The sequence below is a fragment of the Archocentrus centrarchus genome, unplaced genomic scaffold (genome assembly GCF_007364275.1).
Source record: "Archocentrus centrarchus isolate MPI-CPG fArcCen1 unplaced genomic scaffold, fArcCen1 scaffold_29_ctg1, whole genome shotgun sequence".
In the NCBI taxonomy this organism is placed as follows: domain Eukaryota; kingdom Metazoa; phylum Chordata; class Actinopteri; order Cichliformes; family Cichlidae; genus Archocentrus; species Archocentrus centrarchus.
Window position 1 is genome coordinate 73,781 of NW_022060258.1, and position 24,842 is coordinate 98,622.

The 24,842-nt window shown below is 41.3% G+C and overlaps 1 protein-coding gene across 1 annotated transcript in view; it reads left to right on the plus strand.

Moving 5' to 3' along the window:
- LOC115776226 (dihydropyridine-sensitive L-type skeletal muscle calcium channel subunit alpha-1-like) overlaps window positions 1-24,842 on the plus strand; it is a 252,673-nt gene that overhangs the window by 41,101 nt on the left and 186,730 nt on the right. The window contains 3 exon segments of the mRNA XM_030723834.1: window positions 588-793; window positions 4,600-4,703; window positions 4,935-5,080. Coding sequence (XP_030579694.1) covers window positions 588-793; window positions 4,600-4,703; window positions 4,935-5,080 — 456 coding nt within the window.

The window sequence follows — 24,842 nt, forward strand, 5'->3', positions numbered from 1 at the left end:
TGCTCTTTGAGGCTTAACGGTAGTATTATCACAAATTCTGGATACTAAAACAGTGAACAAAAATTGTTGCTGCCTGTGCATGCAGTTTATGGGCAAAAGAGCACTGTATTAAATAGGGTTGATAATGAAACTTTCCTTCAACAAAAAACAGTGAATTACAAAGCCAAGTTAGTTACATTATAACAACTTGGAGTCAAGTAAATAAGTGCATATAAAAGGTCAAAATACCAGTCTTGTTGAAGCAACTGAAAAAAACATTTCACAAATTGGCAGGAGGTAGATGGCAGGAACAAAATTAAAGATTCAAGACTGATTGGTGAATAAAGAACAGATTTGTGTGGGAGTCAAATGATAGGGACTTTCCTCAAGCCAGAGGGCATTCTAATGGCCTTATGATTTTAGGATATTAAACTTTCAAAGCAATACAGAGGAAAGTTGCTAGGGAGAGGAACATAACAAGGACATCGGCAAAATATACATAACTAAGTCATTTTTTTATGTGTAAGACATATGGAATCATTTGATTTCACATAAATTTAAATTCCCCTTTTCATACAACATAACCACTATCTTCTTCTGGTGTTCAGACATCATGGCTACAGTGGAGAATGAGAAGCCAGCTCCATGTGCCCAAGCGGGGAATGGTCGCCGCTGTGCTATCAATGGGACAGAGTGTAGAGCTGGATGGCCTGGCCCGAACCATGGAATAACCCACTTTGACAACCTTGGCTTTTCCATGCTGACTGTCTATCAGTGTATTACCACACAAGGATGGACTGATGTCCTCTACTGGGTAAGGTATTAGGTCTTACTCACACTAGAAAGAAGAAAAGTGAAATGTACAGGACCTGTAACAGAAAGCCTGACAAGATAAACCAGTGTACTCCTAGTGCTGCCCCCAAACATGGATAAATCAGAAGAGTTGCATCAGGAATGAGATTTTACATACCGGGTCAGGGCCCTGGTTAATAATGATAACCTCCAGTGCTGTTGGCCAACAGGGTGCCAGTGGAAACTGTCCTACTGCTGGCCAAAGACAATTGAAGAGGAGAGGAGGGAGACGTGCTATAGAAGGCAGTGAAACAGTAGGAAGGGCAGGAGTGAAGGCAAAAGTAGAGACTCTAAATGCAGGGACTATGACTGGTAAAGGGAGAGAGTTGGCAAATATGATGGAGAGAAGGAAGGTAGAAATTTTGAGTGTGCAGGAGACCGGGTGGATGGAAAGCAAGGCCACTTTAAGAAGTGAGAGGAACATAGGGTGGTGTATAAAAGTAGAGGAAGGCACACATAGGTGGAGTATGTCTTATGCAGATTGTGCAATCTGAAAGAGAAAGGAGATTGCAAGGTGGTAGCAGGAGAGATTGGAGCTGGGCAGCATTGGATGGTAGTCTGCAGGAGGACTTTGGAAATCAACAAGAAGAAGCGAGTGAAGGCAGAAGCATGGAACAAGTGGTGGAATTTAAAGAAGGAAGAATGTTGCATAGAGCTCAGGAAGTTGAAGTTCAGGAGTTTGACAGGCTCTGGGTGATAGGGAAGAGTTACCAGATAACTGAGAAAGTACAGCTGTAGTGCTGAAGGAAAGTACCAAGAATCCATTTGGTGTATCCTCTGGGGAGAGGACAGAGGAAAGAGGACAAGAAGACTTGGTGGTATGATTAAGAAGTACAGAAAGTTTTTAAAGGAAGAGGTTAGCAAAGACAAAGTGGGATACTCAATTTGGTGAAGAAAGTAGATAGGAGTACTGGAAAGCTGGGTTTATGGGAAAGAGAGAGGTGGCAAAGGCAAAGGAAAAGACTTATAGTGAGTTATATGCGAGGCTGGATACTAAGGAAGGACTTGCACTGATTGGCTAGGCAGAGAGATCAACCTGGGAAAGAAGTGTAGACGATTACTGTGATTAAGGTCAGTTAGTGAATCAGGAAGTGAGGACAGTTATGAAGAGGATCAAGAGTGGAGAAGTGGTCAGTCTTTATGACATATCTGTGGAGGTATGGATATATCTACGAGAGAGGGCATTGGACTCTTTGTTCAGATTGCTTAACACAATTTTGGAGATGGAAATGATGCCCGAGGAGTGGTGAAAAAGTGCACTGATATTGATTTTCAAAAAAAAGGGTGATGTGCAGAGTTGTAATAACTACTACAGAGGGATTAACCTGATGAGCCACACCATGAAGCTATGGAAAATGTATTGAAGCTAGATTAATAAGAGAGGGAATGAGCAGAAAGCAGCAGTATGGCTTCAAGCCAAGAAATAGAACTAAAGGTACAATGTTTGGTTTGAGATTGTTGATGCATAAGTATAGAGATGGTCAGGAGTTGACGTATGTCTTTGTGTATCTAGAGAAAGAATGTAATAGGGTGCCAAGAAAGGAACTCTTATGTATGAGGGAATCAGGACCATCAAAAAAGTATGTGAGGCTGGTGTAGGACATGTATGAGGACAGATAAACAGTGGTGAGGTGTGTGAGTTCAAGGAGGGAGTGGGATAACACCAGGGATCCGCTATCAGTGCCTTCTTGTTTGTAGTGGTGATGGACAGGCTAACAGATGAGGTCAACCAGTTTCCATGGACAATGATTTTTGCAGGTGATGTATAGTGAGAGTAGTGAGCAGGTAGAGAGCCCGTAGAGGTGGAAGTATGCACTGGAGACAAGAGGAGTGAAAATCAGTAGAAGTAACATAATACATATTTGTGAATATGAGAGAGAGGCTGATGGAAAGGCAAAGATACAAGGAGTAGAGCTAGTGAAGGTAAATTAGTTTAAACCTGCAGTCAGTCATACAAAGCAAAGGACAGTGCACAAGAGATGTGAAGAAGAGAGGGCAGGCAGGGTGGAATAGGTGGAGATGACTCAGGGGTGCTTTGTGACAGAAGGACAGCAGCAAGAGTGAAAGGGAAGGTTTAGAATATTTTATTGAGACCTGTTGTGATGTATGGTTTGGAGACACTGGCACTTAAAAAAAGACAGAAGGCTGAGCTGGAGGTGGCAGAATTGAAGAGTTGAAGATTTTTAGTGGGAATGATCAGAATGAACAAGATTAGAAATAAGTATATCCACTTAGGTTTAGCAGTTTGGAGTCAAAGTTAGAAATGCAAGATGGAGGTGATTTTGGCAAGTGCAGAAGAGGAATAATACCTACAGTACCAGTCAAAAGTTTGGATACACTCATGAGGTTATTGTCTTAGATGCTAGACATGGTGAAATGGAGGTAGATAGTCCAATGTGGCAACCCATAAAAGGATCAGTGTAAATTAGCTAGCCAAAAATGAGTAGACTTGGTAAGGGAGCAAGGAATATATTAAACAAAAAAAATAAGAAAAACAATCCCCCCCCAAAACAAACAAACGGAGCTTATGGATATGTTTCTCTCTAAAAACAGCATAACAATTCAGATAAATGAGAGGGAGAACGAGCATACAGTACCAGTCAAAAGTTTTCTGGACTTTGTGGGGACTGTGTGTAGATAAATGTTGGATCTCTACATAAATTTGTGGATATGTATGTATTTATCAAAGTCTGTGTTACCTAGTCTAAGATTCAGACATTAATCTATCACTTCTGATCTGTCTCAATCTCATTAATTGCTGCACTTTGATGGACTTTACAATTAGAAGAAAAGAACTCAAAATTTCACAAACATTTTCCCGTTCTTTATATCCTTTCTCTTCTGCTTATCCTGTTCAGGATCGTGGGGCGGCTATTCTAGTTGGATTCAAAGTCAGACCTTCTAGCTGTGAGGCAACAGTGCTAACCACTACCCATATTGCAGTGCTCTATATGTTTACGCAGTTGGGGCTAAAAACCTTAAAACATTGCAAGCTTCTCAGATTTCTAAAACACATTTCAGCTCCCTGTAACACCCAAAACAGGACACATCTTTGTGTCCTGATAGTCCAGAATATCAGGATTATTCTGGACTATAATGTTTATGTGGGGCTAGGCTGTAAAAATTCAGGTGAGGATTCAGTGAAGAACTATAGAATGGACCCAAGTTATAGCCCACTCTCACAACACTGAACCACCCAATCTGATCCAAAGTGCAAGATTTTTTTGATAGCATCTTCCCTTGACATTCAATATAATTATTGGATCTAGCAGTAAGAGGCATGGCAACATCATATGCAAAATCAGACACACTTTTTCAGTGTTAAATTGAGCACAATTTGCAGTAAACTGCATGCCATATATCTAAATCACATTTGTGTGATTTATTGAAATACTCCCAAGATAAAGCCAAGTGCAAAAATGCCCATGTTCAAAACTTTCACTCACTAAATTGGACCATTAGTAAATCTGGCCCAGACTTAAATATGAATCTGATTAAATATGGATCTGATAACACTAAGTGGTAACTAAAGAAATGTTTGAGAATCTTCTAACCCAAACCATGATCACCCCTCCTCCCTTCCTACAGTTCAAATTGGACAACTAAAGTAGAAAAGATAAGGCACATTTCTAATTGGGAGAATATTACTTAGTATTATGATTACAACCCACCCCAACCCCAAATTCCCCCAAATTATTGATTGTTGCTAAATTCAAGCTCCACTTGCAAATTCTGCATAAAGTCAAAACTCTATACTTTGTCTGACAGATAAATGATGCTATAGGAATGGAATGGCCCTGGATCTATTTCACTACACTCATCCTGGTTGGCTCATTCTTTGTGCTTAACCTGATTCTGGGTGTACTCAGTGGGTAAGAAATTCTTTAAAATTTAGTACTCAGACACAGCATCATACAGTACCAGTCAAAGGTTTGGACACATTTACCCATTCATATGAATTGGTGAGTGTGTCCAAACCGTTGACTGGTACTGTTTAACTAGAATTAATGTTACTCTGCCCATTTTCCCAGCCTTTTTTATATGTGTTTGTCACTTTATTTCTTGTTCTTTTAGTTCACATTAGTTATGTTATTTTTCACTAGTGAGTTCACAAAAGAGCGAGAGAAGGCCAAGTCCCGTGGAGAATTTCAGAAGTTGCGGGAAACCCAGCAACTGGATGAGGACCTCAAGGGTTATATGGAGTGGATCACTCAGGCTGAGGTCATAGATAATGACCAGGAGAGACAGGGTAAGACATATCTAAATTTATAGCTATCATATCAAGAGTCAAACTTACTGCATTAACATTTTCACCTGCTAAAGTAAATTAGACACAACTGATAGGTTTCACTAAGAAGCACAAATTACTTTGTTGTGACCTGCAGTATGTGATAAACGTGTGTACTTAGTTAAACACACAAATACAAAATCTGTTTGTGTTGTTCACTGTCTGAGAGGGGGCAGGGTCTAAATGCTGATTCATCTTGTTCCTGATTGGAGGCTTTTGTTGTGCTTACTGGCCATGAAAAAGTACAGATGTCCTGTAGGATGTAAGTCTTTGCTCCCAACTAGCCACTTGCTGAGGCATCAGATAAGATGAGACTCTGTGTTTATGTAAATATTCAGTATATAGTTTTGAGAGCCATATGTAGTGATCTAACCATGCAAGGTTCTCAGTGGGTTTACACTAGTGATGGTTAGATGAAGCTTTCTGAAGCACTGAAGCTTTCCATTCAATTGGTGAACTCATGTTTCATGGTGCTTCATTTGATCTACTGCACCATCAAGTGGACAGTAAATGTAAAACAGGCACAGTGATCATAACCACATTGTGGCTTTGAACTTCAATAAATGAACAAATCATGTTTGGGATGCCGATACCTAAATTCTGAACTTATTAATGTGGTGTCTGTCTTTATGATACAATGGTGGGGTGAAAAGTGAAAGTGGAAATAAGTTTGGGGAGAAGTTTATGATATGAATGTGCTTGCTACTTGGTTTGCAACTGTGCTCATGTCACTAGGGACATTTTATTTTTTATTTTTTTATTTTAAAATAACAGCTTTTCCACAGTGCTGGGCTTCAGGTGGTTTCTTTTGTATCTGATTTCACCTGCTTATTACTATGTGCATACATTATTAGGAGAGATCAGCTCAAAATGTTCCCAGACAAAGGAAAATCTCCTCTTTCTAGCTGGTTTAATTGCCAAAAAATGAGCTTGAATAGATCCCAAACAAATGGGCAGTAGTCCCAAAAACCACAAAATGTGAGGGTGGTCCGTTGCTTTCCGCTACCAAATCCGCGAACTGTTTTCTCAATAAGTCATGTGATAAGGCTGGCTTGCGAGGCTTCGAACATCACTGCATACAATACAAGCCTGGATACACGCTTCACAAAAATATCCCTCAATTACTCAACACATGCTTTTGAAGCCTTGACACAGAAGGACACACCTCTAGTTTCCACAGGTCTGCCCAAACTTGAAAATGGCTGGTTTGACATGGAAGGACGCAAGGGACAACTCAAATCCTTTGACTTGTTTATTTATTCATGCAAGTGATTAGTTGAAGCATTTTAACATGGATAGGCTGGGTAGGTTGAAAGCATTTGAATTAAGTTGCTAATCAAAGTTATTCTTCAAGGCTGCTTACACTTTAATTTTCTAAAGTAAGGTAAGGTAACAAAGTTCACATTTCCCATTGTTCATTATTATTTACATTTCCTACAATTAACCTTAATATTGTTAAAATTGTTCTAAATAACCAATGCATTATACTAAACCAAATCAATTAAACAAAAGGCCTTATGGACCAACATAAAATGATTCAATTAAATACGACAAATAAACAAACAATCATTTAACATGAGAATCTCATACCAGTTGCATTTCCTGGGTAAAACCACGACCGGAGTTCTCTTTTCCGCTCTTTTTTGAGAGTCCTTTGTCCCCAGGTATGAGGAACTGGCTACAAGTGAGGTATGTGTTTTTCACATGAAGCGCACCAGTATGTAATGCCTCTCCAGGTGAACAAAGGTTCCCCCCAACTTACGTCCCCTGATCACTCCCCCCGACTGCACTTGAGCTGATCCTAGAGCTTCTGCAATAAACACCATGACTTGATGCAACAACCCATAGAGTACCAGTCAAAAGTTTGGACACACTCACCCATTCATTTGAATGAATGTGTATGTCCAAACTTTTGACTGGTACTGTATTCCAGGACAAATAAGCTAAATAAGCTAGCCTCTATAGCTAAAGTCTTTTTTATTCACTGTGTCTGTTCTTCATCAACAGTATTCAGAGTTTGGGTTAGGAGGAATTAAAGCAATGTCACTATGTAGCTGCTCCTGTGCTGTAGCTTAGTTATGGGTGTTATGCAGTTGAATCAGATCACTCTGATCTGTGTAGTGATCTGTGTTCATTCTGCATGCAGATCTGCATTTCTTCTCATTTCCATTCAGGACAAAAGAGTGCCCTTTCTTACGCTTGTGCCTTGGACACATTTGTCTGTAAGTAATTCTTGTATTAGTTCTGACTGTGTTTTCTACTATTTGTTAGTCTTATGATATTTTATTTTGGATAATTTTAAAGGCGCTATTCTCAGTAAGCTACCCTGTTAACTGTGGAGAATTTTCTACCTGTAGTAAGCTGTTTAGTAATGTGTCGTGAAGAGTCTATTATGGTGTGTATATTAATATATGATTATGTTTATGTATTTTTTCAGTTTTACACTAGCAATACCACTTCATTAAACTGTGCAAAGCCAAGCGAGGACTTGTGAGTTTATTGGAGTATCAAAGTGTTAACTAGCTGTCTAGCTCTGCCAGAAAAGCACTGCCAGGGCGGCATAGTAAAAAGACACTTACACAGTGGACTCAAGCACAACAAGGGAAAACTCAGACACCATGAGTCTACGCTCAGGCAAGTCTTATGCTAAGGAATATAGTCTGGCTACCAAGCAGCAACCACATGCAGTGAGTCAAGATATGAAAACAAAAGCTGACCTTGAAGCTAGTCTCCACATTCTCCACAGCCAAGAGGCTGACGCTTCGGCTTATGAAGATGAAGAAGTTGAAAGCGGCGAGAAGCATTCCAAACCGCACGTTCCAGAAAAGCCTCTGAGCCCAGCTGAACCCACAAGTGACTATATTCAGTAGCACTCAGAGTTGTTCAGCAGAGAATCACCTTCCAAACAAATGCCAGTGTATTCTGTAAAACCTGATCCCACTAATTTTGAGACAAAGGAAAAAGAACAATGGAAAACACCATCCACGGCCTCAGCTGTTCAGCTTGCCTAATAGGGGGTCTGAACCTGAGCCACACGGTGCATAGGAGCTTGCTTGATATCTCATGTGCAGGGAGTTTGTGACTTCTGGGCTCATGGAATTTGATGACCGACCCAAACACTACTGGTCATGGAAAGCATCTTTTGTTGGTGCCACTCAGAGCTTAAATCTTTCAGCCAGGGAAGAATTAGACTTGATGGTCAATTGGTTGGGAGCAGAGACAGCAGAACAGGTATGGAGAATACATTCACTGCACATTCTCAATCCCTCAGCAGGTCTCAACATGGTGTGGCAACGTCTGGAAGAATGCTATGGGACGGCAGAAGTCATAGAAAATACTTAAGAAGATAGAAAATTTTCCTAAGCTAACCAGTAAAGACAATGACAAGCTATGGGAACTAGAGGACATCCTTCTTGAACTGGAGTGTGCTAAAGAAGAAGGATTCCTACCCGGTCTGACATATTTAGACACTGCTCATGGTGTAAACAAAGAAGGCTATGGGGCAGCATTTCCACCTTTTTCTTATTTCTCACAATTTGTCAGACAGCAGGCCAAGGTTAGAAATGATCCTAGCTTTGCTTTCTCTGCCTCAAGCAGTCACATGCCTTCAAGAACAGAAAAGGCCACAAAATACAGCAACAAAGCTTCTGTAAGTGTGCGCAAATCTGAGGTCTCTTCCGAGAGCACAGATTGTGGTATCCTTTCTACTGGAAAGAAAAGGATCGAGCTGGATAGAGAGTGTCCAATCCACAAAAAGCCTCACTCACTTAAGAAGTGCAGAAGCTTTAGAAGCAAACCAAAGGAAGAACGCAAGGCGTATCTGAAAGAACACAATACCTGCTTTAGATGCTGTGGATCAACACAACACATGGCTAAAGACTGCAAAGTGGCAATCACATGTTTTGAGTGTAAGAGTAATGGCCATATCACAGCCCTACACCCAAGTCCGCCTCCAGTGGTTAGAGGAAATACTGTGCATGTGCTTAGATCTGTTTAGTTAGAGTATATCCAGCAGGGAAAAGAGGAGAAGCTACCAAGATGTATGTGGTGCTGGATGAGCAAAGTAACAAATCACTTGCAAAGACAGAATTCTTCCAGCTCTTTGACATCAAGGCCAGTCCACTTCCATACACATTAAAGACTTGTGCAGGAACAGTGGGGGCTTCAGGCAGAAGAGGTGACAACTTTGTGCTTGAATCAGTGGATGGAAAACTACTGCTTCCTCTCCCCATTTTAATTGATTGTGACATGGTGCCAGATGATTGATCAGAGATTCCGACCCCTGAGGTTGTGCAGCATCCCCCACACCTACGGCCAGTTGCCAATAAGATTCCAGCAGTGGACCCTGATGCTCCAATCCTTCTCCTCTTGGGAAGGGATATCCTAAGGGTGCATAAGGTAAGGGAGCACATCAATGGGCCTCACAATACTCCTTATGCAAGGCTTGACCTGTGTTGGGTCATCGTGGGAGAAGCTTGTCTGGGTGCAGTGCACAGACCAGAGAAAGTAAACGTGTACAAAGCAAATGTGCTACATAATGGTCGCACATCCTTCCTCAGTCCATGTCCGAATAATATTCAGATAAAGAAGGACTATAGCAGCATCTTACATCAGCACAACCCCACCACCTTTAACAGTGCAGGAAAGAGAGGCCACTCTCAGAGCACAGATAGCTTTGGATGCTCAGTGTTTGAGAGGTCTAAGGATGATGACAAACCAGCATAACCAGTGGATGACAAGACCTTCCTGGATATCAAGGAAAAAGAAGTTTATCAGAACGAGGAGCACAGTTGGGTGGCGCCCTTACCATTCCATACTCCTAGACAACGCCTTCCAAGCAATAGTGAGCAGGCAGTAAAGCGTCTCGGTTCACTCCGGAAGACACTGGAGAAAAAGACCAAGATGAAAACTCACTACATAGAGTTTATGCAGAAAACACTTGACAGTGAGCAAGCTGAGCTAGCACCACCTTTGGAGGAAGAGAAAGAACACTGGTATCTGCCAACATTCAGCAATTATCACCCAAGGAAACCAGAGCAGATAAGAGTTGTATTTGATTCAAGTGCTGAGTGTGAAGGTGTGTCTCTGAATGATGTCCTCCTCAAGGGCCCAGATTTAAACAATACTTTGTTGGGAGTTCTTTTGCAGTTTTGGAAAGAGGCTGTAGCCATCAGTGCAGATGTGCAACAAATGTTTTATTGTTTCATTGTCAGAGAGGATGACAGAGACTATCTTCATTACCTCTGGCACAAGGACAATGACCTCAACAAAAATATGGTAGAGTACAGGATGAAAGTGCATGTGTTTGGAAACACTCCATCCCCTGCCGTGGCCATATATTGCATGAGACATGCTGCAGAGAAGGGGGAAAAAGAATACGGTTCTGATGCAAGGCAGTTTGTGGAGAGGCAGTTCTATATGGATGATGGCCTTACATCAGTTTCCACACCAGAAAAGGCAATAGATCTCCTGGCAAGAATGACGCAGGTGCTGGCAGCATCCAATCTGAGGCTACACAGTGGACATCAAACAGTGGGCAGGTGATGGAAACCTTTCCTGTGGAAGATCGTGCAAAAGACTTAAAGGATTTGGAACTTGGTGTGGATCCCCTTCCTCTACAATGTAGCTTTGGACTCTACTGGAACCCGGAAACAGACAGCTTCACATTTCGTGTGTCCCGGGAGGAGAAGCCGTATACCCGAAGAGGTGTGCTGTCCACAGTGAACAGCCTATATGACCCTCTGGGGTTCTTTGCTCCAGTAATAATTCAAGGAAAAGCATTAGTATTGGAATTCTCATGTGGAAGTACTGATTGGGACACTCAGCAAATTGAGTGGAACACGTGGAAAGACTCTCTGCAGGCCTTGGAAAACCTGTCCATAAAGAGATGCTATATTCCTGTCTCACTGTCTTCAGTACAAAAGAAGGAGCTGTACATTTTCTCAGATGCTTCTATAATGGCAATAGGAGCAGTAGCCTACTTGAGAGCAACAGATTGTAACGGGAAGAACCATGTTGGATTCGTCATGGGAAAGTCCAAGTGAGCCCCATGCCCAGCTCCTATCATTCCACGCCTTGAGCTTTGTGCAGCTGTGCTGGTTGTACAGCTTTATGAACAGATCACAGATAAGCTTGATATCCAAGTGGATACTGTGAGGTTCTTTACTGACAGCAGGATTGTCCTTGGATATATTCACAACTCCAAAAGAAGATTTTATGTCTATGTGTCCAACCGGGTTGCTCATATCAGGTGATGTACTCATCCTGATCAGTGGTGCTACATCACTACTGACAGGTAAACAGGTTGTTTATGAAGGAAGACACCTGAAACACTTTAAATGAAAAAGTAAGACATTTAATATATTAAAGAATCAGAAAAATTGCACATGCATATGCAGGGACTTGGAGAAGACAGCAGGCCTGTGTGTGCTCTCTCTCTCTCTCTCTCTCTCCGAGCCTGTGTTCCTGTCTAACCATAACATTTTTTTTACTGCCCCTTATCTAAACATAAACAATCTCTGGGAGCTATGAGTTGACCTTTGTCATTCAGTCTTGTTCAAGCTGGTTTTTCATGGCCCAGATTACTCAGCAGTGGAGTCATGATTGTTTTGGAAAAATTCAATTCAATTCAATTTTATTTATATAGTGCCAAATCACAACAAACTGTCGCCTCAAGGCGCTTTGTATTGTGGGTAAAGACCCTACAATAATACAGAAAAAACCCAACAGTCAAAACGACCCCTATGAGCAAGCACTTGGCGACAGTGGAAAGGAAAAACTCCCTTTTAACAGGAAGAAACCTCCAGCAGAACCAGGCTCAGGGAGAGGCAGTCATCTGCCGCGACCAGTTGGGCTGAGGGGAGAGAAAAGACATGCTGTGGAAGAGAGCCAGAGATTAATATCAATTAATGATTAAATGCAGAGTGGAGTATAAACAAAGTAAATAAGGTGAATGAGAAGAAACAGTGCATTATGTGAACCCCCCAGCAGACTAGGCCTATAGCAGCATAACTAAGGGATGGTTCAGGGTCACCTGATCCAGCCCTAACTATAAGCTTTATCATAAAGGAAAGTTTTAAGCCTAATCTTAAAAATAGAGAGGGTGTCTGTCTCCCGAATCCAAGCTGGAAGCTGGTTCCACAGAAGAGGCGCCTGAAAGCTGAAGGCTCTGCCTCCCATTCTACTCTTAAGTATCCTAGGAACCACAAGTAAGCCAGCAGTCTGAGAACAAAGTGGTCTATTGGGGTGATATGGTACTATGAGGTCTTTGAGATAAGATGGGGCCTGATTATTCAAGACCTTGTATGTGAGGAGAAGAATTTTAAATTCTATTCTAGATTTAACAGGGAGCCAATGAAGAGAAGCCAATATGGGAGAAATATGCTCTCTCTTTCTAGTCCCTGTCAGTACTCTAGCTGCAGCATTTTGGATCAGCTGAAGGCTTTTCAGGGAGCTTTTAGGACAGCCTGATAATAATGAATTACAATAGTCCACCCTAGAAGTAATAAATGCATGAATTAGCTTTTCAGCATCACTCTGAGAAAGGATGTTTCTAATTTTAGAAATATTGCGCGAATGCAAAAAAGCGGTCCTACATATTTGTTTAATATGTGCATTGAAGGACATATCCTGGTCAAAAATGACTCCAAGATTTCTCACAGTGTTATTGGAGGCCAAAATAATGCCATCCAGAGTAAGTACCGTATTTTCCGGAGTATAAGTCGCACTTTTTTTCATAGTTTGGCTGGGGGTGCGACCTATACTCCGGAGCGACGTATATGTGACATTTATAACACATGAACCAAAATACTCCAGCCACTTGACATCTCCGTGAACTGCAGCTTTACGGCAGTCTTGCGTAACCTGTGGGCGCAGTGGATGATGGATGGAGAGCACAGCTTAACGGCAACTGGGAGAATGCGCCACCCAACTTTCCTGGAAGTCATTGGATGGATCAAGAAAACATGGGCTTCAGTGACAACCAAACCATCCTGTTGGGATTTCAGAAAGGCTGGAATAATTGGAACTGCAGCTGACGACGAGTCTGACTAACGCGACACAGAAGAGGAAGTGGCGCTTCGTCTACGGAGTGTACGGAATTGTTTAGAAGTGACACCGAAGATGAAGAATTCAATGGATTGATGGTTTGGTTAACTTGTTAGTATGTTCCTTATGCTATGGTTATCTGAATAACTTAATGTTACGTTAACATACCGAACACGTGTTCGTTGTGCGTCATGTAGCTGAATGTGTTACGTTAGCATAACGTAGGCGTAACCGAGTTCGTCCTGTTCTTTAATCCATTATTATTTTAAATTGCCGTTCAAGATGGAATTTCTGCTCTGGGTCTCGGATTCTATCTGAATTTAGAAGCAGGAAATTAGAGGTCATCCAGGCCTTAATATCTTTAAGACATTCCTGCAGTTTAACTAATTGATGTGTGTCATCTGGCTTCATTGATAGGTAAAGCTGAGTATCATCTGCATAACAATGAAAATTGATGCAGTGCTTTCTAATAATACTGCCTAAGGGAAGCATGTATAATGTAAATAGAATTGGTCCTAGCACAGAACCCTGTGGAACTCCATAATTAACCTTAGTGTGTGAAGAAGACTCCCCATTTACATGAACAAATTGGAGTCTATGAGATAAATATGATTCAAACCACTGCAGTGCAGTACCTTTAATAATCTCTGTAATAAAATGTTATGGTCAACAGTATCAAAAGCTGCACTGAGGTCCAACAGGACAAGTACAGAGATGAGTCCACTGTCAGAGGCTGTACGAAGATCATTTGTAACCTTCACTAATGCTGTTTCTGTACTGTGATGAATTCTGAAACCTGACTGAAACTCTTCAAATAAACCATTCCTCTGCAGATGATCAGTTAGCTGTTTTACAACTACTCTTTCAAGAATCTTTGAGAGAAAAGGAAGGTTGGAGATTGGCCTATAATTAGCTAAGACAGCTGGGTCAAGTGATGGCTTTTTAAGTAGAGGTTTAATTACAGCCACCTTGAAGGTCTGTGGTACATAGCCAACTAATAAAGACTAATAAAGATTGATCATTTTTAAGATTGAAGCATCAATAATTGGAAAGACTTCTTTGAACAGTCTAGTAGGAATGGGATCTAATAAACATGTTGCTGGTTTGGAGGAAGTAACTATTGAAGTTAACTCAGAAAGATCAACTGGAGCGAAAGAGTCTAAACAAATACCAGCAGTGCTGAAAGCAGCCGAACATGAAGAATAATCTTTGAGATGGTTATGAATAATGTTTTCTCTAATGTCTAAAATGTTATTTGTAAAGAAATCCATGAAGTCACTACTAGTTAATGTGAAAGGAATACTCGGCTCTACAGAGCTCTGACTCTTTGTCAGCCTGGCTACGGTGCTGAAAAGAAACCTGGGGTTGTTCTTATTTTCTTCAATTAATGATGAGTAGTAAGATGTCCTAGCTTTACGGAGGGCTTTTTTATAGAGCAACAAACTCTTTTTCCAGGCTAAATGAGCATCTTCTAATTTAGTGAGACGCCATTGCCTCTCCAGCTTTCGGGTTATCTGCTTTAAGCTGTGCATTTGTGAATTATACCACGGAGTCAGGCACTTCTGATTTGAAGCTTTCCTTTTCAGAGGAGCCACAGTATCCAAAGTTATACGCAGTGAGGATGTAAAACTATTGACGAGATAGGTAGCTGCTCTGTACTGTGTTGGCACATGGCACTGAAGAGCATAACAATGAAAGAATTAGATCCTTAAACGTAGTTACAGCACTTTCAGAAAGACTTCTACTGTGATAAAACTTATTCCCCACTGCTGTGTAATCCATTAAAGTAAATGTAAATGTTACTAAGAAATGATCAGACAGGAGGGGGCTTTCAGGGAATACTGTTAAGTCTTCAGTTTCTATGCCATATGTTAGGACAAGATCCAGAGTATGATTAAAGTGGTGGGTGGGCTCCTTTACATTTTGAGAGAAGCCAATTGAATCTAACAATAGATTAAATGCAGTGTTGAGGTTGTCATTCTCAGCATCTACATGGATGTTAAAATCACCCACTATAATTATTTTATCTGAACTGAGCACTAAATCAGATAAAAAGTCTGAGAAATCAGACAGAAACTCTGAGTAAGGACCAGGTGGACGATAGATAATAACAAATAAAACAGGTTTTTGATTTTCCCAATTAGGATGGACAAGACTAAGAGTCGGGCTTTCAAAAGAATGAAAACTTTGTCTGGGTCTTTGATTAATTAATAAGCTGGAATTGAAGATTGCAGCTAATCCTCCTCCTCGACCTGTGCTTCGAGCATTCTGACAGTTACTGTGACTCAGGGGTGTTGATTCATTTAAACTAACATATTCATCCTGCTGTAACCAGGTTTCTGTAAGGCAGAATAAATCAATACGTTGATCAATTATTAAATCATTTACTAATAGGGACTTGGAAGAGAGAGACCTAACCAGACCAGGTTTTCCCCAGAAACTTTGCCAATTATCTATGAAGCCCATGTCATTTTTTGGACACCACTCAGACAGCCAGCGATTCAAGGAGAACATGCGGCTAAACATGTCGCTCCTAGTCTGATTGGGGAGGGGCCCAGAGAAAAGTCCGACATTGTTTTTGCAAAGTTACACACTGAGTCAATATTAATTTTAGTGACCTCCGATTGGCGTAACCGGGTGTCATTACTGCCGACGTGAATAACGATCTTACCAAATCTACGATTAGCCTTAGCCAGCAGTTTCAAATTTCCATGAATGTCGCCTGCTCTGGCCCCTGGAAGACATTTGACTATGGTCGCCGGTGTCTCTAGCTTCACGTTTCTCAAAACAGAGTCGCCAATAACCAGAGTTTGTTCCTCGGCGGGTGTGTCGCCGAGTGGAGAAAAACGGTTAGAGACGTGAACAGGTTGGTGGTGTACCCGGGGCTTCTGCTTAGGACTACGCTTCCTCCTCACCGTCACCCAGCCGGCCTGTTTTCCCTGCTGCTCGGGATCTGCTGGGGGGAGCTAACGGCGGCTAAGCTACCATTGTCCGCACCCGCTACAGGGGCCTGGCTAGATACAGGATTTTCCAGGGTGCGGAGCCGAGTCTCCAGTTCAGAAAGCCTGGCCTCCAGAGCTACAAACAGACTACATTTATTACAAGTACCGTTACTGCTAAAGGAGGCCGAGGAGTAACTAAACATGTGACACCCAGAGCAGGAAAGTGCAGGAGAGACAGGAGAAGAAGCCATGCTGGTAGTAAGTCGGCTAAGGGCTAAGCTACTCACTGAGCTAAGCTAGCGAATTTCTAAAAACAAATAAAGTGATTAATGTGAATACAGGTGATTTAGCAAAGAGTATGCTATTTAAAGTAGGTGAAGATTACACTAAAATATGTTATTATCCAGATAAATCGAGTTATACAGATATAACAGCTAACAGACAGCAAAACACTATGCTTCCGAAACAGGAACAGGAAGTAAGTGATACAATACCGCAGTGAGAGCCAACACCAAGTGTTGGCTCTCACTGCGGTATTGTATCACAATAAGTTGAGCCTTGAAACCAAACTGATTTTATGATGATTTTTTGAAAGTAAGAATATAACCTTTTCAAAGGGATCAATACAGCATGAACAGTCATCATATCAGCATTGACCAAAGAGCAAAATAACCACAGTTCCTTTATAGTCATTGTGTTGATACCGTCTTGTTCTGTTATCAGTAGGGAGTTGAGTTTCCCGCCACCATGTAACTTCAGCCTGATAATAAGTGCGTCATGGCCTTGGACACAACCTAGAAAGATATTTGTTTCCTACTTTGCACACTTGGTCTTTGTACTAGAAAATTACAATTACATACCAAAGAGGTACACAGATGTTATTTGAGTTGAAAAACAAATTTTCCATTACATTTCAACCCTTTTGATTATTTTTAATCATTTTATAAAATGTGTTTGTAATAGTAATTTAGTAATGATAATAGAAAATATTAAAAGACAAAAACAAAAAAAACTTCCATAAAACATCCGTGCTTACACACCTGGGGTTTAAGTAAACACATCATAAATTGGAAGGTGAAATTGCGTTAGCTGTTTAATGAAACATAGGCACCATAATTATCGTGCCTGTGAAGAAAATTTGAAATTTACACATCATTTTGCTCTTAGTCTATGGTCCACACGTCATCATAATCATGATAGAGAGGCATCCAGTTAGGTACCAGGTTTAGTTCCAACTGTTCCCCCACTAGGGGCTGTTAGTTAGGTAAAGAAGCCATTTGGTGTGAGACAGATTTATCAATGGTTCTAATAATCAGGCTTCTAATGCAGGGAATGATGCAGCATCCACACAGTTATACAAGAGCTACAGCTCCAATGACTCCTGTCACAAGTGACAAGAACAAATCTTTCCATTTTCCAAAAATTCTGTCGAACCACTCAAACATCGAACTTTCTGTGCCTGCATTGTCTTTAAGTTCATAAGCCAATGTTTCCAATTTAGTAAGAGCTTCTGTAAATGAGCCATCAGCAGCAGTATTGTTAGGAATAAATGTACAACATGCATCACCAAACATCACACACACCCCTCCTTTCTCCGCTAACAACACATCTAAGGCCATTCTATTTTGCCATGTCACAAGACTAGTTTCTTGCAGTTGCCTTCAGTGCATCTCTAGTGAAATTTGCAAATCTCTGCTGGTTGTAATAGATGTAATTGATCCATTCTGTGTTTTTGTTCGTCTCTATCACATGTCCAAAGAATGGAAGCCATGATGTAAATCCTGCTGCAATTTGATTTTGTGTTTTATATTCATCAGGGAGTCGAGGGATGCCTATGGCATCTATATACACCTCTATATACACCTTAGAGTCAGGATTGAGGATATCCTTGGAACGTTTAAACCTACATTCACAGGATGATAATGGTGATTGGGTGTGTGGGTGAATCATAGTTTGTTGAATTAATTTGACTCTGATGCAAGTGCCTTTCCAAGTTTGAGGTAAAACTGGGTGCAGCTTTGCATCTCCATATAGCCACCATACATCAGCTACTATTTGGACTGGATTTTGCAATGGAGTGACAGATGGCCATTTTGCTACCCACTCAGAGCTCCTGCATGTCATACAATCCATTGTGATTCTCACTGTGGTAAGGTAATTAGTCTGATACAACAGTGCATAATCAATGATGCTATTATAACGGGTGCGAACATTCAATTCAATTCAATTCAATTCAATTTTATTTATATAGCGCCAAATCACAACAAACTGTCGCCTCAAGGCGCTTTGTATTGTGGGTAAAGACCCTACAATAATACAGAGAAAACCCAACAGTCAAAACGACCCCCTATGAGCAAGCACTTGGCGACAGTGGAAAGGAAAAACTCCCTTTTAACAGGAAGAAACCTCCAGCAGAACCAGGCTCAGGGAGGGGCAGTCATCTGCCGCGACCGGTTGGGCTGAGGGGAGAGAAAGACATGCTGTGGAAGAGAGCCAGAGATTAATATCAATTAATGATTAAATGCAGAGTGGAGTATAAACAAAGTAAATAAGGTGAATGAGACACAGTGCATTATGTGAACCCCCCAGCAGACTAGGCCTATAGCAGCATAACTAAGGGATGGTTCAGGGTCACCTGATCCAGCCCTAACTATAAGCTTTATCATAAAGGAAAGTTTTAAGCCTAATCTTAAAAATAGAGAGGGTGTCTGTCTCCCGAATCCAAGCTGGAAGCTGGTTCCACAGAAGAGGCGCCTGAAAGCTGAAGGCTCTGCCTCCCATTCTACTCTTAAGTATCCTAGGAACCACAAGTAAGCCAGCAGTCTGAGAGCGAAGTGCTCTATTGGGGTGATATGGTACTATGAGGTCTTTGAGATAAGATGGTGCCTGATTATTCAAGACCTTGTATGTGAGGAGAAGAATTTTAAATTCTATTCTAGATTTAACAGGGAGCCAATGAAGGGAAGCCAATATGGGAGAAATATGCTCTCTCTTTCTAGTTCCTGTCAGTACTCTAGCTGCAGCATTTTGGATCAGCTGAAGGCTTTTCAGAAAGCTTTTAGGACAGCCTGATAATAATGAATTACAATAATCTAGCCTAGAAGTAATAAATGCATGAATGAGCTTTTCAGCATCACTCTGAGAAAGGATGTTTCTAATTTTAGAAATATTGCGAAAATGCAAAAAAGCGGTCCTACATATTTCTTTAATATGTGCATTGAAGGACATATCCTGGTCAAAAATGACTCCAAGATTTCTCACAGTGTTACTGGAGGCCAAAGTAATGCCATCCAGAGTAAGTATCTGGTTAGACACCATGTTTCTAAGATTTGTGGGGCCGAGAACAAGAATTTCAGTTTTATCTGAATTTAGAAGCAGGAAATTAGAGGTCATCCAGGCCTTAATATCTTTAAGACATTCCTGCAGTTTAACTAATTGATGTGTGTCATCTGGCTTCATTGATAGGTAAAGCTGAGTATCATCTGCATAACAATGAAAATTGATGCAGTGCTTTCTAATAATACTGCCTAAGGGAAGCATGTATAATGTAAATAAAATTGGTCCTAGCACAGAACCCTGTGGAACTCCATAATTAACCTTAGTGTCTGAAGAAGACTCCCCATTTACATGAACAAAGTGGAGTCTATGAGATAAATATGATTCAAACCACTGCAGTGCAGTACCTTTAATACCTATAGCAAGCTCTAATCTCTGTAATAAAATGTTATGGTCAACAGTATCAAAAGCTGCACTGAGGTCCAACAGGACAAGAACAGAGATGAGTCCACTGTCAGAGGCTGTAAGAAGATCATTTGTAACCTTCACTAATGCTGTTTCTGTACTGTGATGAATTCTGAAACCTGACTGAAACTCTTCAAATAAACCGTTCCTCTGCAGATGATCAGTCAGCTGTTTTACAACTACTCTTTCAAGAATCTTTGAGAGAAAAGGAAGGTTGGAGATTGGCCTATAATTAGCTAAGACAGCTGGGTCAAGTGATGGCTTTTTAAGCAGAGGTTTAATTACAGCCACCTTGAAGGTCTGTGGTACATAGCCAACTAATAAAGACTGATTGATCATTTTTAAGATTGAAGCATCAATAATTGGAAAGACTTCTTTGAACAGTCTAGTAGGAATGGGATCTAACAAACATGTTGCTGGTTTGGAGGAAGTAACTATTGAAGTTAACTCTGAAAGATCAACTGGAGCAAAAGAGTCTAAACAAATACCAGCAGTGCTGAAAGCAGCCGAACATGAAGAATAATCTTTGAGATGGTTATGAATAATTTTTTCTCGAATGTCTAAAATTTTATTTGTAAAGAAATCCATGAAGTCACTACTAGTTAACGTGAAAGGAATACTCGGCTCTACAGAGCTCTGACTCTTTGTCAGCCTGGCTACAGTGCTGAAAAGAAACCTGGGGTTGTTCTTATTTTCTTCAATTAATGATGAATAGTAAGATGTCCTAGCTTTACGGAGGGCTTTTTTAAAGAGCAACAAACTCTTTTTCCAGGCTAAATGAGCATCTTCTAATTTCCCTCTCCAGCTTTCGGGTTATCTGCTTTAAGCTGCGCGTTTGTGAATTATACCACGGAGTCAGGCACTTCTGATTTGAAGCTTTCCTTTTCAGAGGAGCCACAGTATCCAAAGTTATACGCAGTGAGGATGTAAAACTATTGACGAGATAATCGACCTCACTGGGAGCAGAGTTTAGGTAGCTGCTCTGCACTGTGTTGGCACATGGCACTGAAGAGCATAACAATGAAGGAATTAGATCCTTAAACTTAGTTACAGCACTTTCAGAAAGACTTCTACTGTAATTAAACTTATTCCCCACTGCTGTGTAATCCATTAAAGTAAATGTAAATGTTACTAAGAAATGATCAGACAGGAGGGGGCTTTCAGGGAATACTGTTAGGTCTTCAGTTTCTATGCCATATGTTAGGACAAGATCCAGAGTATGATTAAAGTGGTGGGTGGGCTCCTTTACATTTTGAGAGAAGCCAATTGAATCTAACAATAGATTAAATGCAGTGTTGAGGCTGTCATTCTCAGCATCTACATGGATGTTGAAATCACCCACAATAATTATTTTATCTGAACTGAGCACTAAATCAGATAAAAAGTCTGAGAAATCAGACAGAAACTCTGAGTAGGGACCAGGTGGACGATAGATAATAACAAATAAAACAGCTTTTTGATTTTCCCAATTAGGATGGACAAGACTAAGAGTCAGGCTTTCAAAAGAATGAAAACTTTGTCTGGGTCTTTGATTAATTAATAAGCTGGAATTGAAGATTGCAGCTAATCCTCCTCCTCGACCTGTGCTTCGAGCATTCTGACAATTACTGTGACTCGGGGGTGTTGATTCATTTAAACTAACATATTCATCGTGCTGTAACCAGGTTTCTGTAAGGCAGAATAAATCAATACTTTGATCAATTATTAAATCATTTACTAATAGGGACTTGGAAGAGAGAGACCTAATGTTTAACAATCCACATTTAATTGTTTTATTCTTTGGTGCAGTTGATGAAGCTGTATTATTTATTGTTTTTGAATTTTTATGCTTAAATAGTTTTTTGCTGATTTTAGCTTTGGTTTTTGGTGGTCTGGGAGCAGGCACCGACTCTATGGGGATGGGGTCCCAAAGGTATTTACACTTTGCTTTCACTGTGCCCACATCGGTGGTGCCATGGATGGAGATGAAACAGTCAGTTACATTTAGCTCTGAAGGAATAAGTACATCCTGAGGTGGTTCAAAGCGTGTTGGAGGCCTAATAAAATCACTTGATGGAAGGAAATGACCACAAAACTCTGGAATCTTAGATGATGTGTCAGAATTTGTATACTAGATATCGCAAAGGAACTTACAGCTATAATTGTTGCTAGGATAACGAGGATCTGACGCACAGGTTTCTGAGGTGTCAGGAACCGGTATTACCATAAGTAGTGGTGTAGCTGCCATACAGAATGTACATGAGTAATTTGTCAGTGATATTGCAGTGAAATTTGCATACTGTAGCCACAAATTATTTTGTGGACTAGAGAAGGGCTAGAGAAGGGGTTTAAGTCCCCAGAGAGTAAGCGCCTTGCGTGATTCATATGAGTCTTCCCTGTGTCTGTGATGTTTGGAAAGTCATGTGGAAATTTATTGTATGTAAAAATGACCAGACAAATCACACAAATAACTGTCACAATCAAAAAACACACCGAGCCTCTCACCCGATACCATCCTAATTGTTTCAGCAGGTGTCTGCATTCCACTGCTGATGGATCTGCACGTCACTTTGTTGAAGCTTGGCATGCTTCTTTTGGAGGAGGGCACTGTTTCACCCCTCACTCTTACCTTTGGTTCCAACCCAGCTGCAGGTTGAAAGGGCAGAGCACGTGGTAAACCCTTATTGTCTTCCTCAGCATCAACGTGGGAAATCTTTCTAACCCAGTGGGTTATTTCTGTGGTTCTGGGATCCTCTTGCAATGACTGGTATGAACCCAAGTTGCACGACTTCCGACCGTAACTGCTGTCTGTGTTGTTAGTAGTACCTCGAATGGTCCCTGCCAACGTTTTTGCTTCCAGCTGGTTCTCTGGAAATCTTTGATCAGCACCCAGTCTCCTGGTCTGAGAGGGTGTAAGTTAGTTTGGGCTGGTTGTGGAAGGGCTGCTTTAACCTGCTTATGGAGAGAGGTCAGAGCAGATGAGAGATTTATACAGTAGCTTAACATTTCATCCTCACAGTGTTCTGTGATTGGAAGAGGATGTCCTCTGGGCCCTATCCCTGTATTTGGTGGATGTCTAAACAAGATTTCAAAAGGACTGAGGCCATATTTTACTCTTATTCTTGTCCTCATGTGCATTAACACGAAGGGTAAGACTTTTAGCCAGCTGAGTCCCGTTTCTGTGCAACATTTGCTCAGTTTGCTTTTTATAGAAGCATTCTCTCTTTCTACTGCCCCAGCACTAGCTGGATGATAGGCACAATGATGTTTGATGTCCATTCCAAGGTAGTCGCTCACCTGTTTTAAAGCTTTGCTGACAAAAGCTGCTCCATTTTCGCTTCTGAGCTTACTTGGAATTCCTCACCTTGGGATGATTTCTCACAGTAAGGCTTTGCCCACTGCACCTGCCTCTTGTTTGCTAACAGGTAAAACTTCTACCCATTTTGAGAACATGTCCACAATCACCAAGCAATACTTTTTACCTTCACATGGTGTGAGTTCTATGAAGTCCATTTTGTAGATGTTCAAAAGGCTTATCTGGGGGGTGGATGTGCTGCTGGTGAAGTCTGAATGCCTCTGCCTACATTATTAGATGCACAGATCATACAACACTTATAAAATTTTTGGGAGTAAATTTGGAATCCCTTTGTGAACCAGTGTTGTTGCATTTGTTGTACCATCCCTCCTTTTGACACATGGTCCCTCCCATGTGTCAGCTTAGCATAATGTGGAAAAAAATGTTTGGGGAGACATGGTTTGTTATTGGGTCCATACCAAACCTCACCTGTCATGTAAGCCCCCGCTGTTTTCCATACCAGTTTCTCCTCTGGGGTAGCCATGCTCTGGATAACCTGTAAATCTGTGTTAGGAGATGGAGTTAGTGTGGTTTTAATGTTAATGCTGTGGTCTGGTTTCACCTTCTGTTTAGCTGCAGACTTTGATGCTGCATCAGCTCTGGAGTTGCCTAGGGAAACAGAGTCTTTAGCGTTAGTGTGAGCGTCAAATTTACAAACAGCTATGGTTTTTGGGAGTAATAAGACATCTAGCAAAGCAGCCACTAGTTTGTGATGTGCAATGGGTTTCCCTGTGTTAGATCCCACAGGTTCAGTTGTGACAGCTTCTCCATTTATACAGAGTCCTGGCTACACTTTCAGTGGAGTATTACCCCAACTGGTTAATGTAGCACTACTTAAAGCTGTGGCGGGGTAACTCACCTGGCTTCTCACCACCGTTAGTCCTGACGTCTGCCCCGCTCCCTCTGATCCTCCGGTGCGGCCAGTCAAGGAGGCGTCCTGCAGCTGGGCCCGATGTTCAGTCCCGTCAGTTGTGGTGGCTTACCTATAATGGATCTGTGCACTTGTTACGTGCCAGGTTAAAATTTAAAGGCTAGGCAGAAAGCCCTAGGGACATATGTTAGTTTCAAGTGGATTCTATAGACTAGGGAGATCAAATAGAGCTAGATGTTGCAGCTAAATTACCTAGCTTTTACTATCATGACACTAAGGCCTCTTTCCCACCAACAGGGTTCCAGAGCCCGTGCCATAATTTGAACCGTTAGGCGGGTTTTCCACCGCCAAAACACTCGGTGCTCGGCCGAAAAACGGGTTCAATTCCTGCCCCGCAAGCTAGCTGGCCTGGAACCAGGAACGTGTGCTGAAAGTGGCAGAGGGGCGTGACTCTGCCGTCTCAACGTCAAGTTTTCTACCATATTACATGTGTATTACATGAGAAAAGCGAAGCGATTTTCACGGCTGTGAATTAGGTTGGGCTCTAAGGCTGAACTTGCTGCTTTGTATCAGTTCATATCACAGATAAAAGGACACAAAGTGCATACTTGTCGTCTTGCTCTAATTGCTGTCTGTGTTTACCTCTGTGCTGCACACAGATGCTGCAGTAGTTTGGTTTGGACCATAAAACTTATTTGCAGCACAAGAAAGGGGAGCGTGTTCTCCCACGTTTGTGTGCTTCAGCTTCCGTGTCCAGACGAGGACCCGCCCGTGCTCATACGTAAAGGA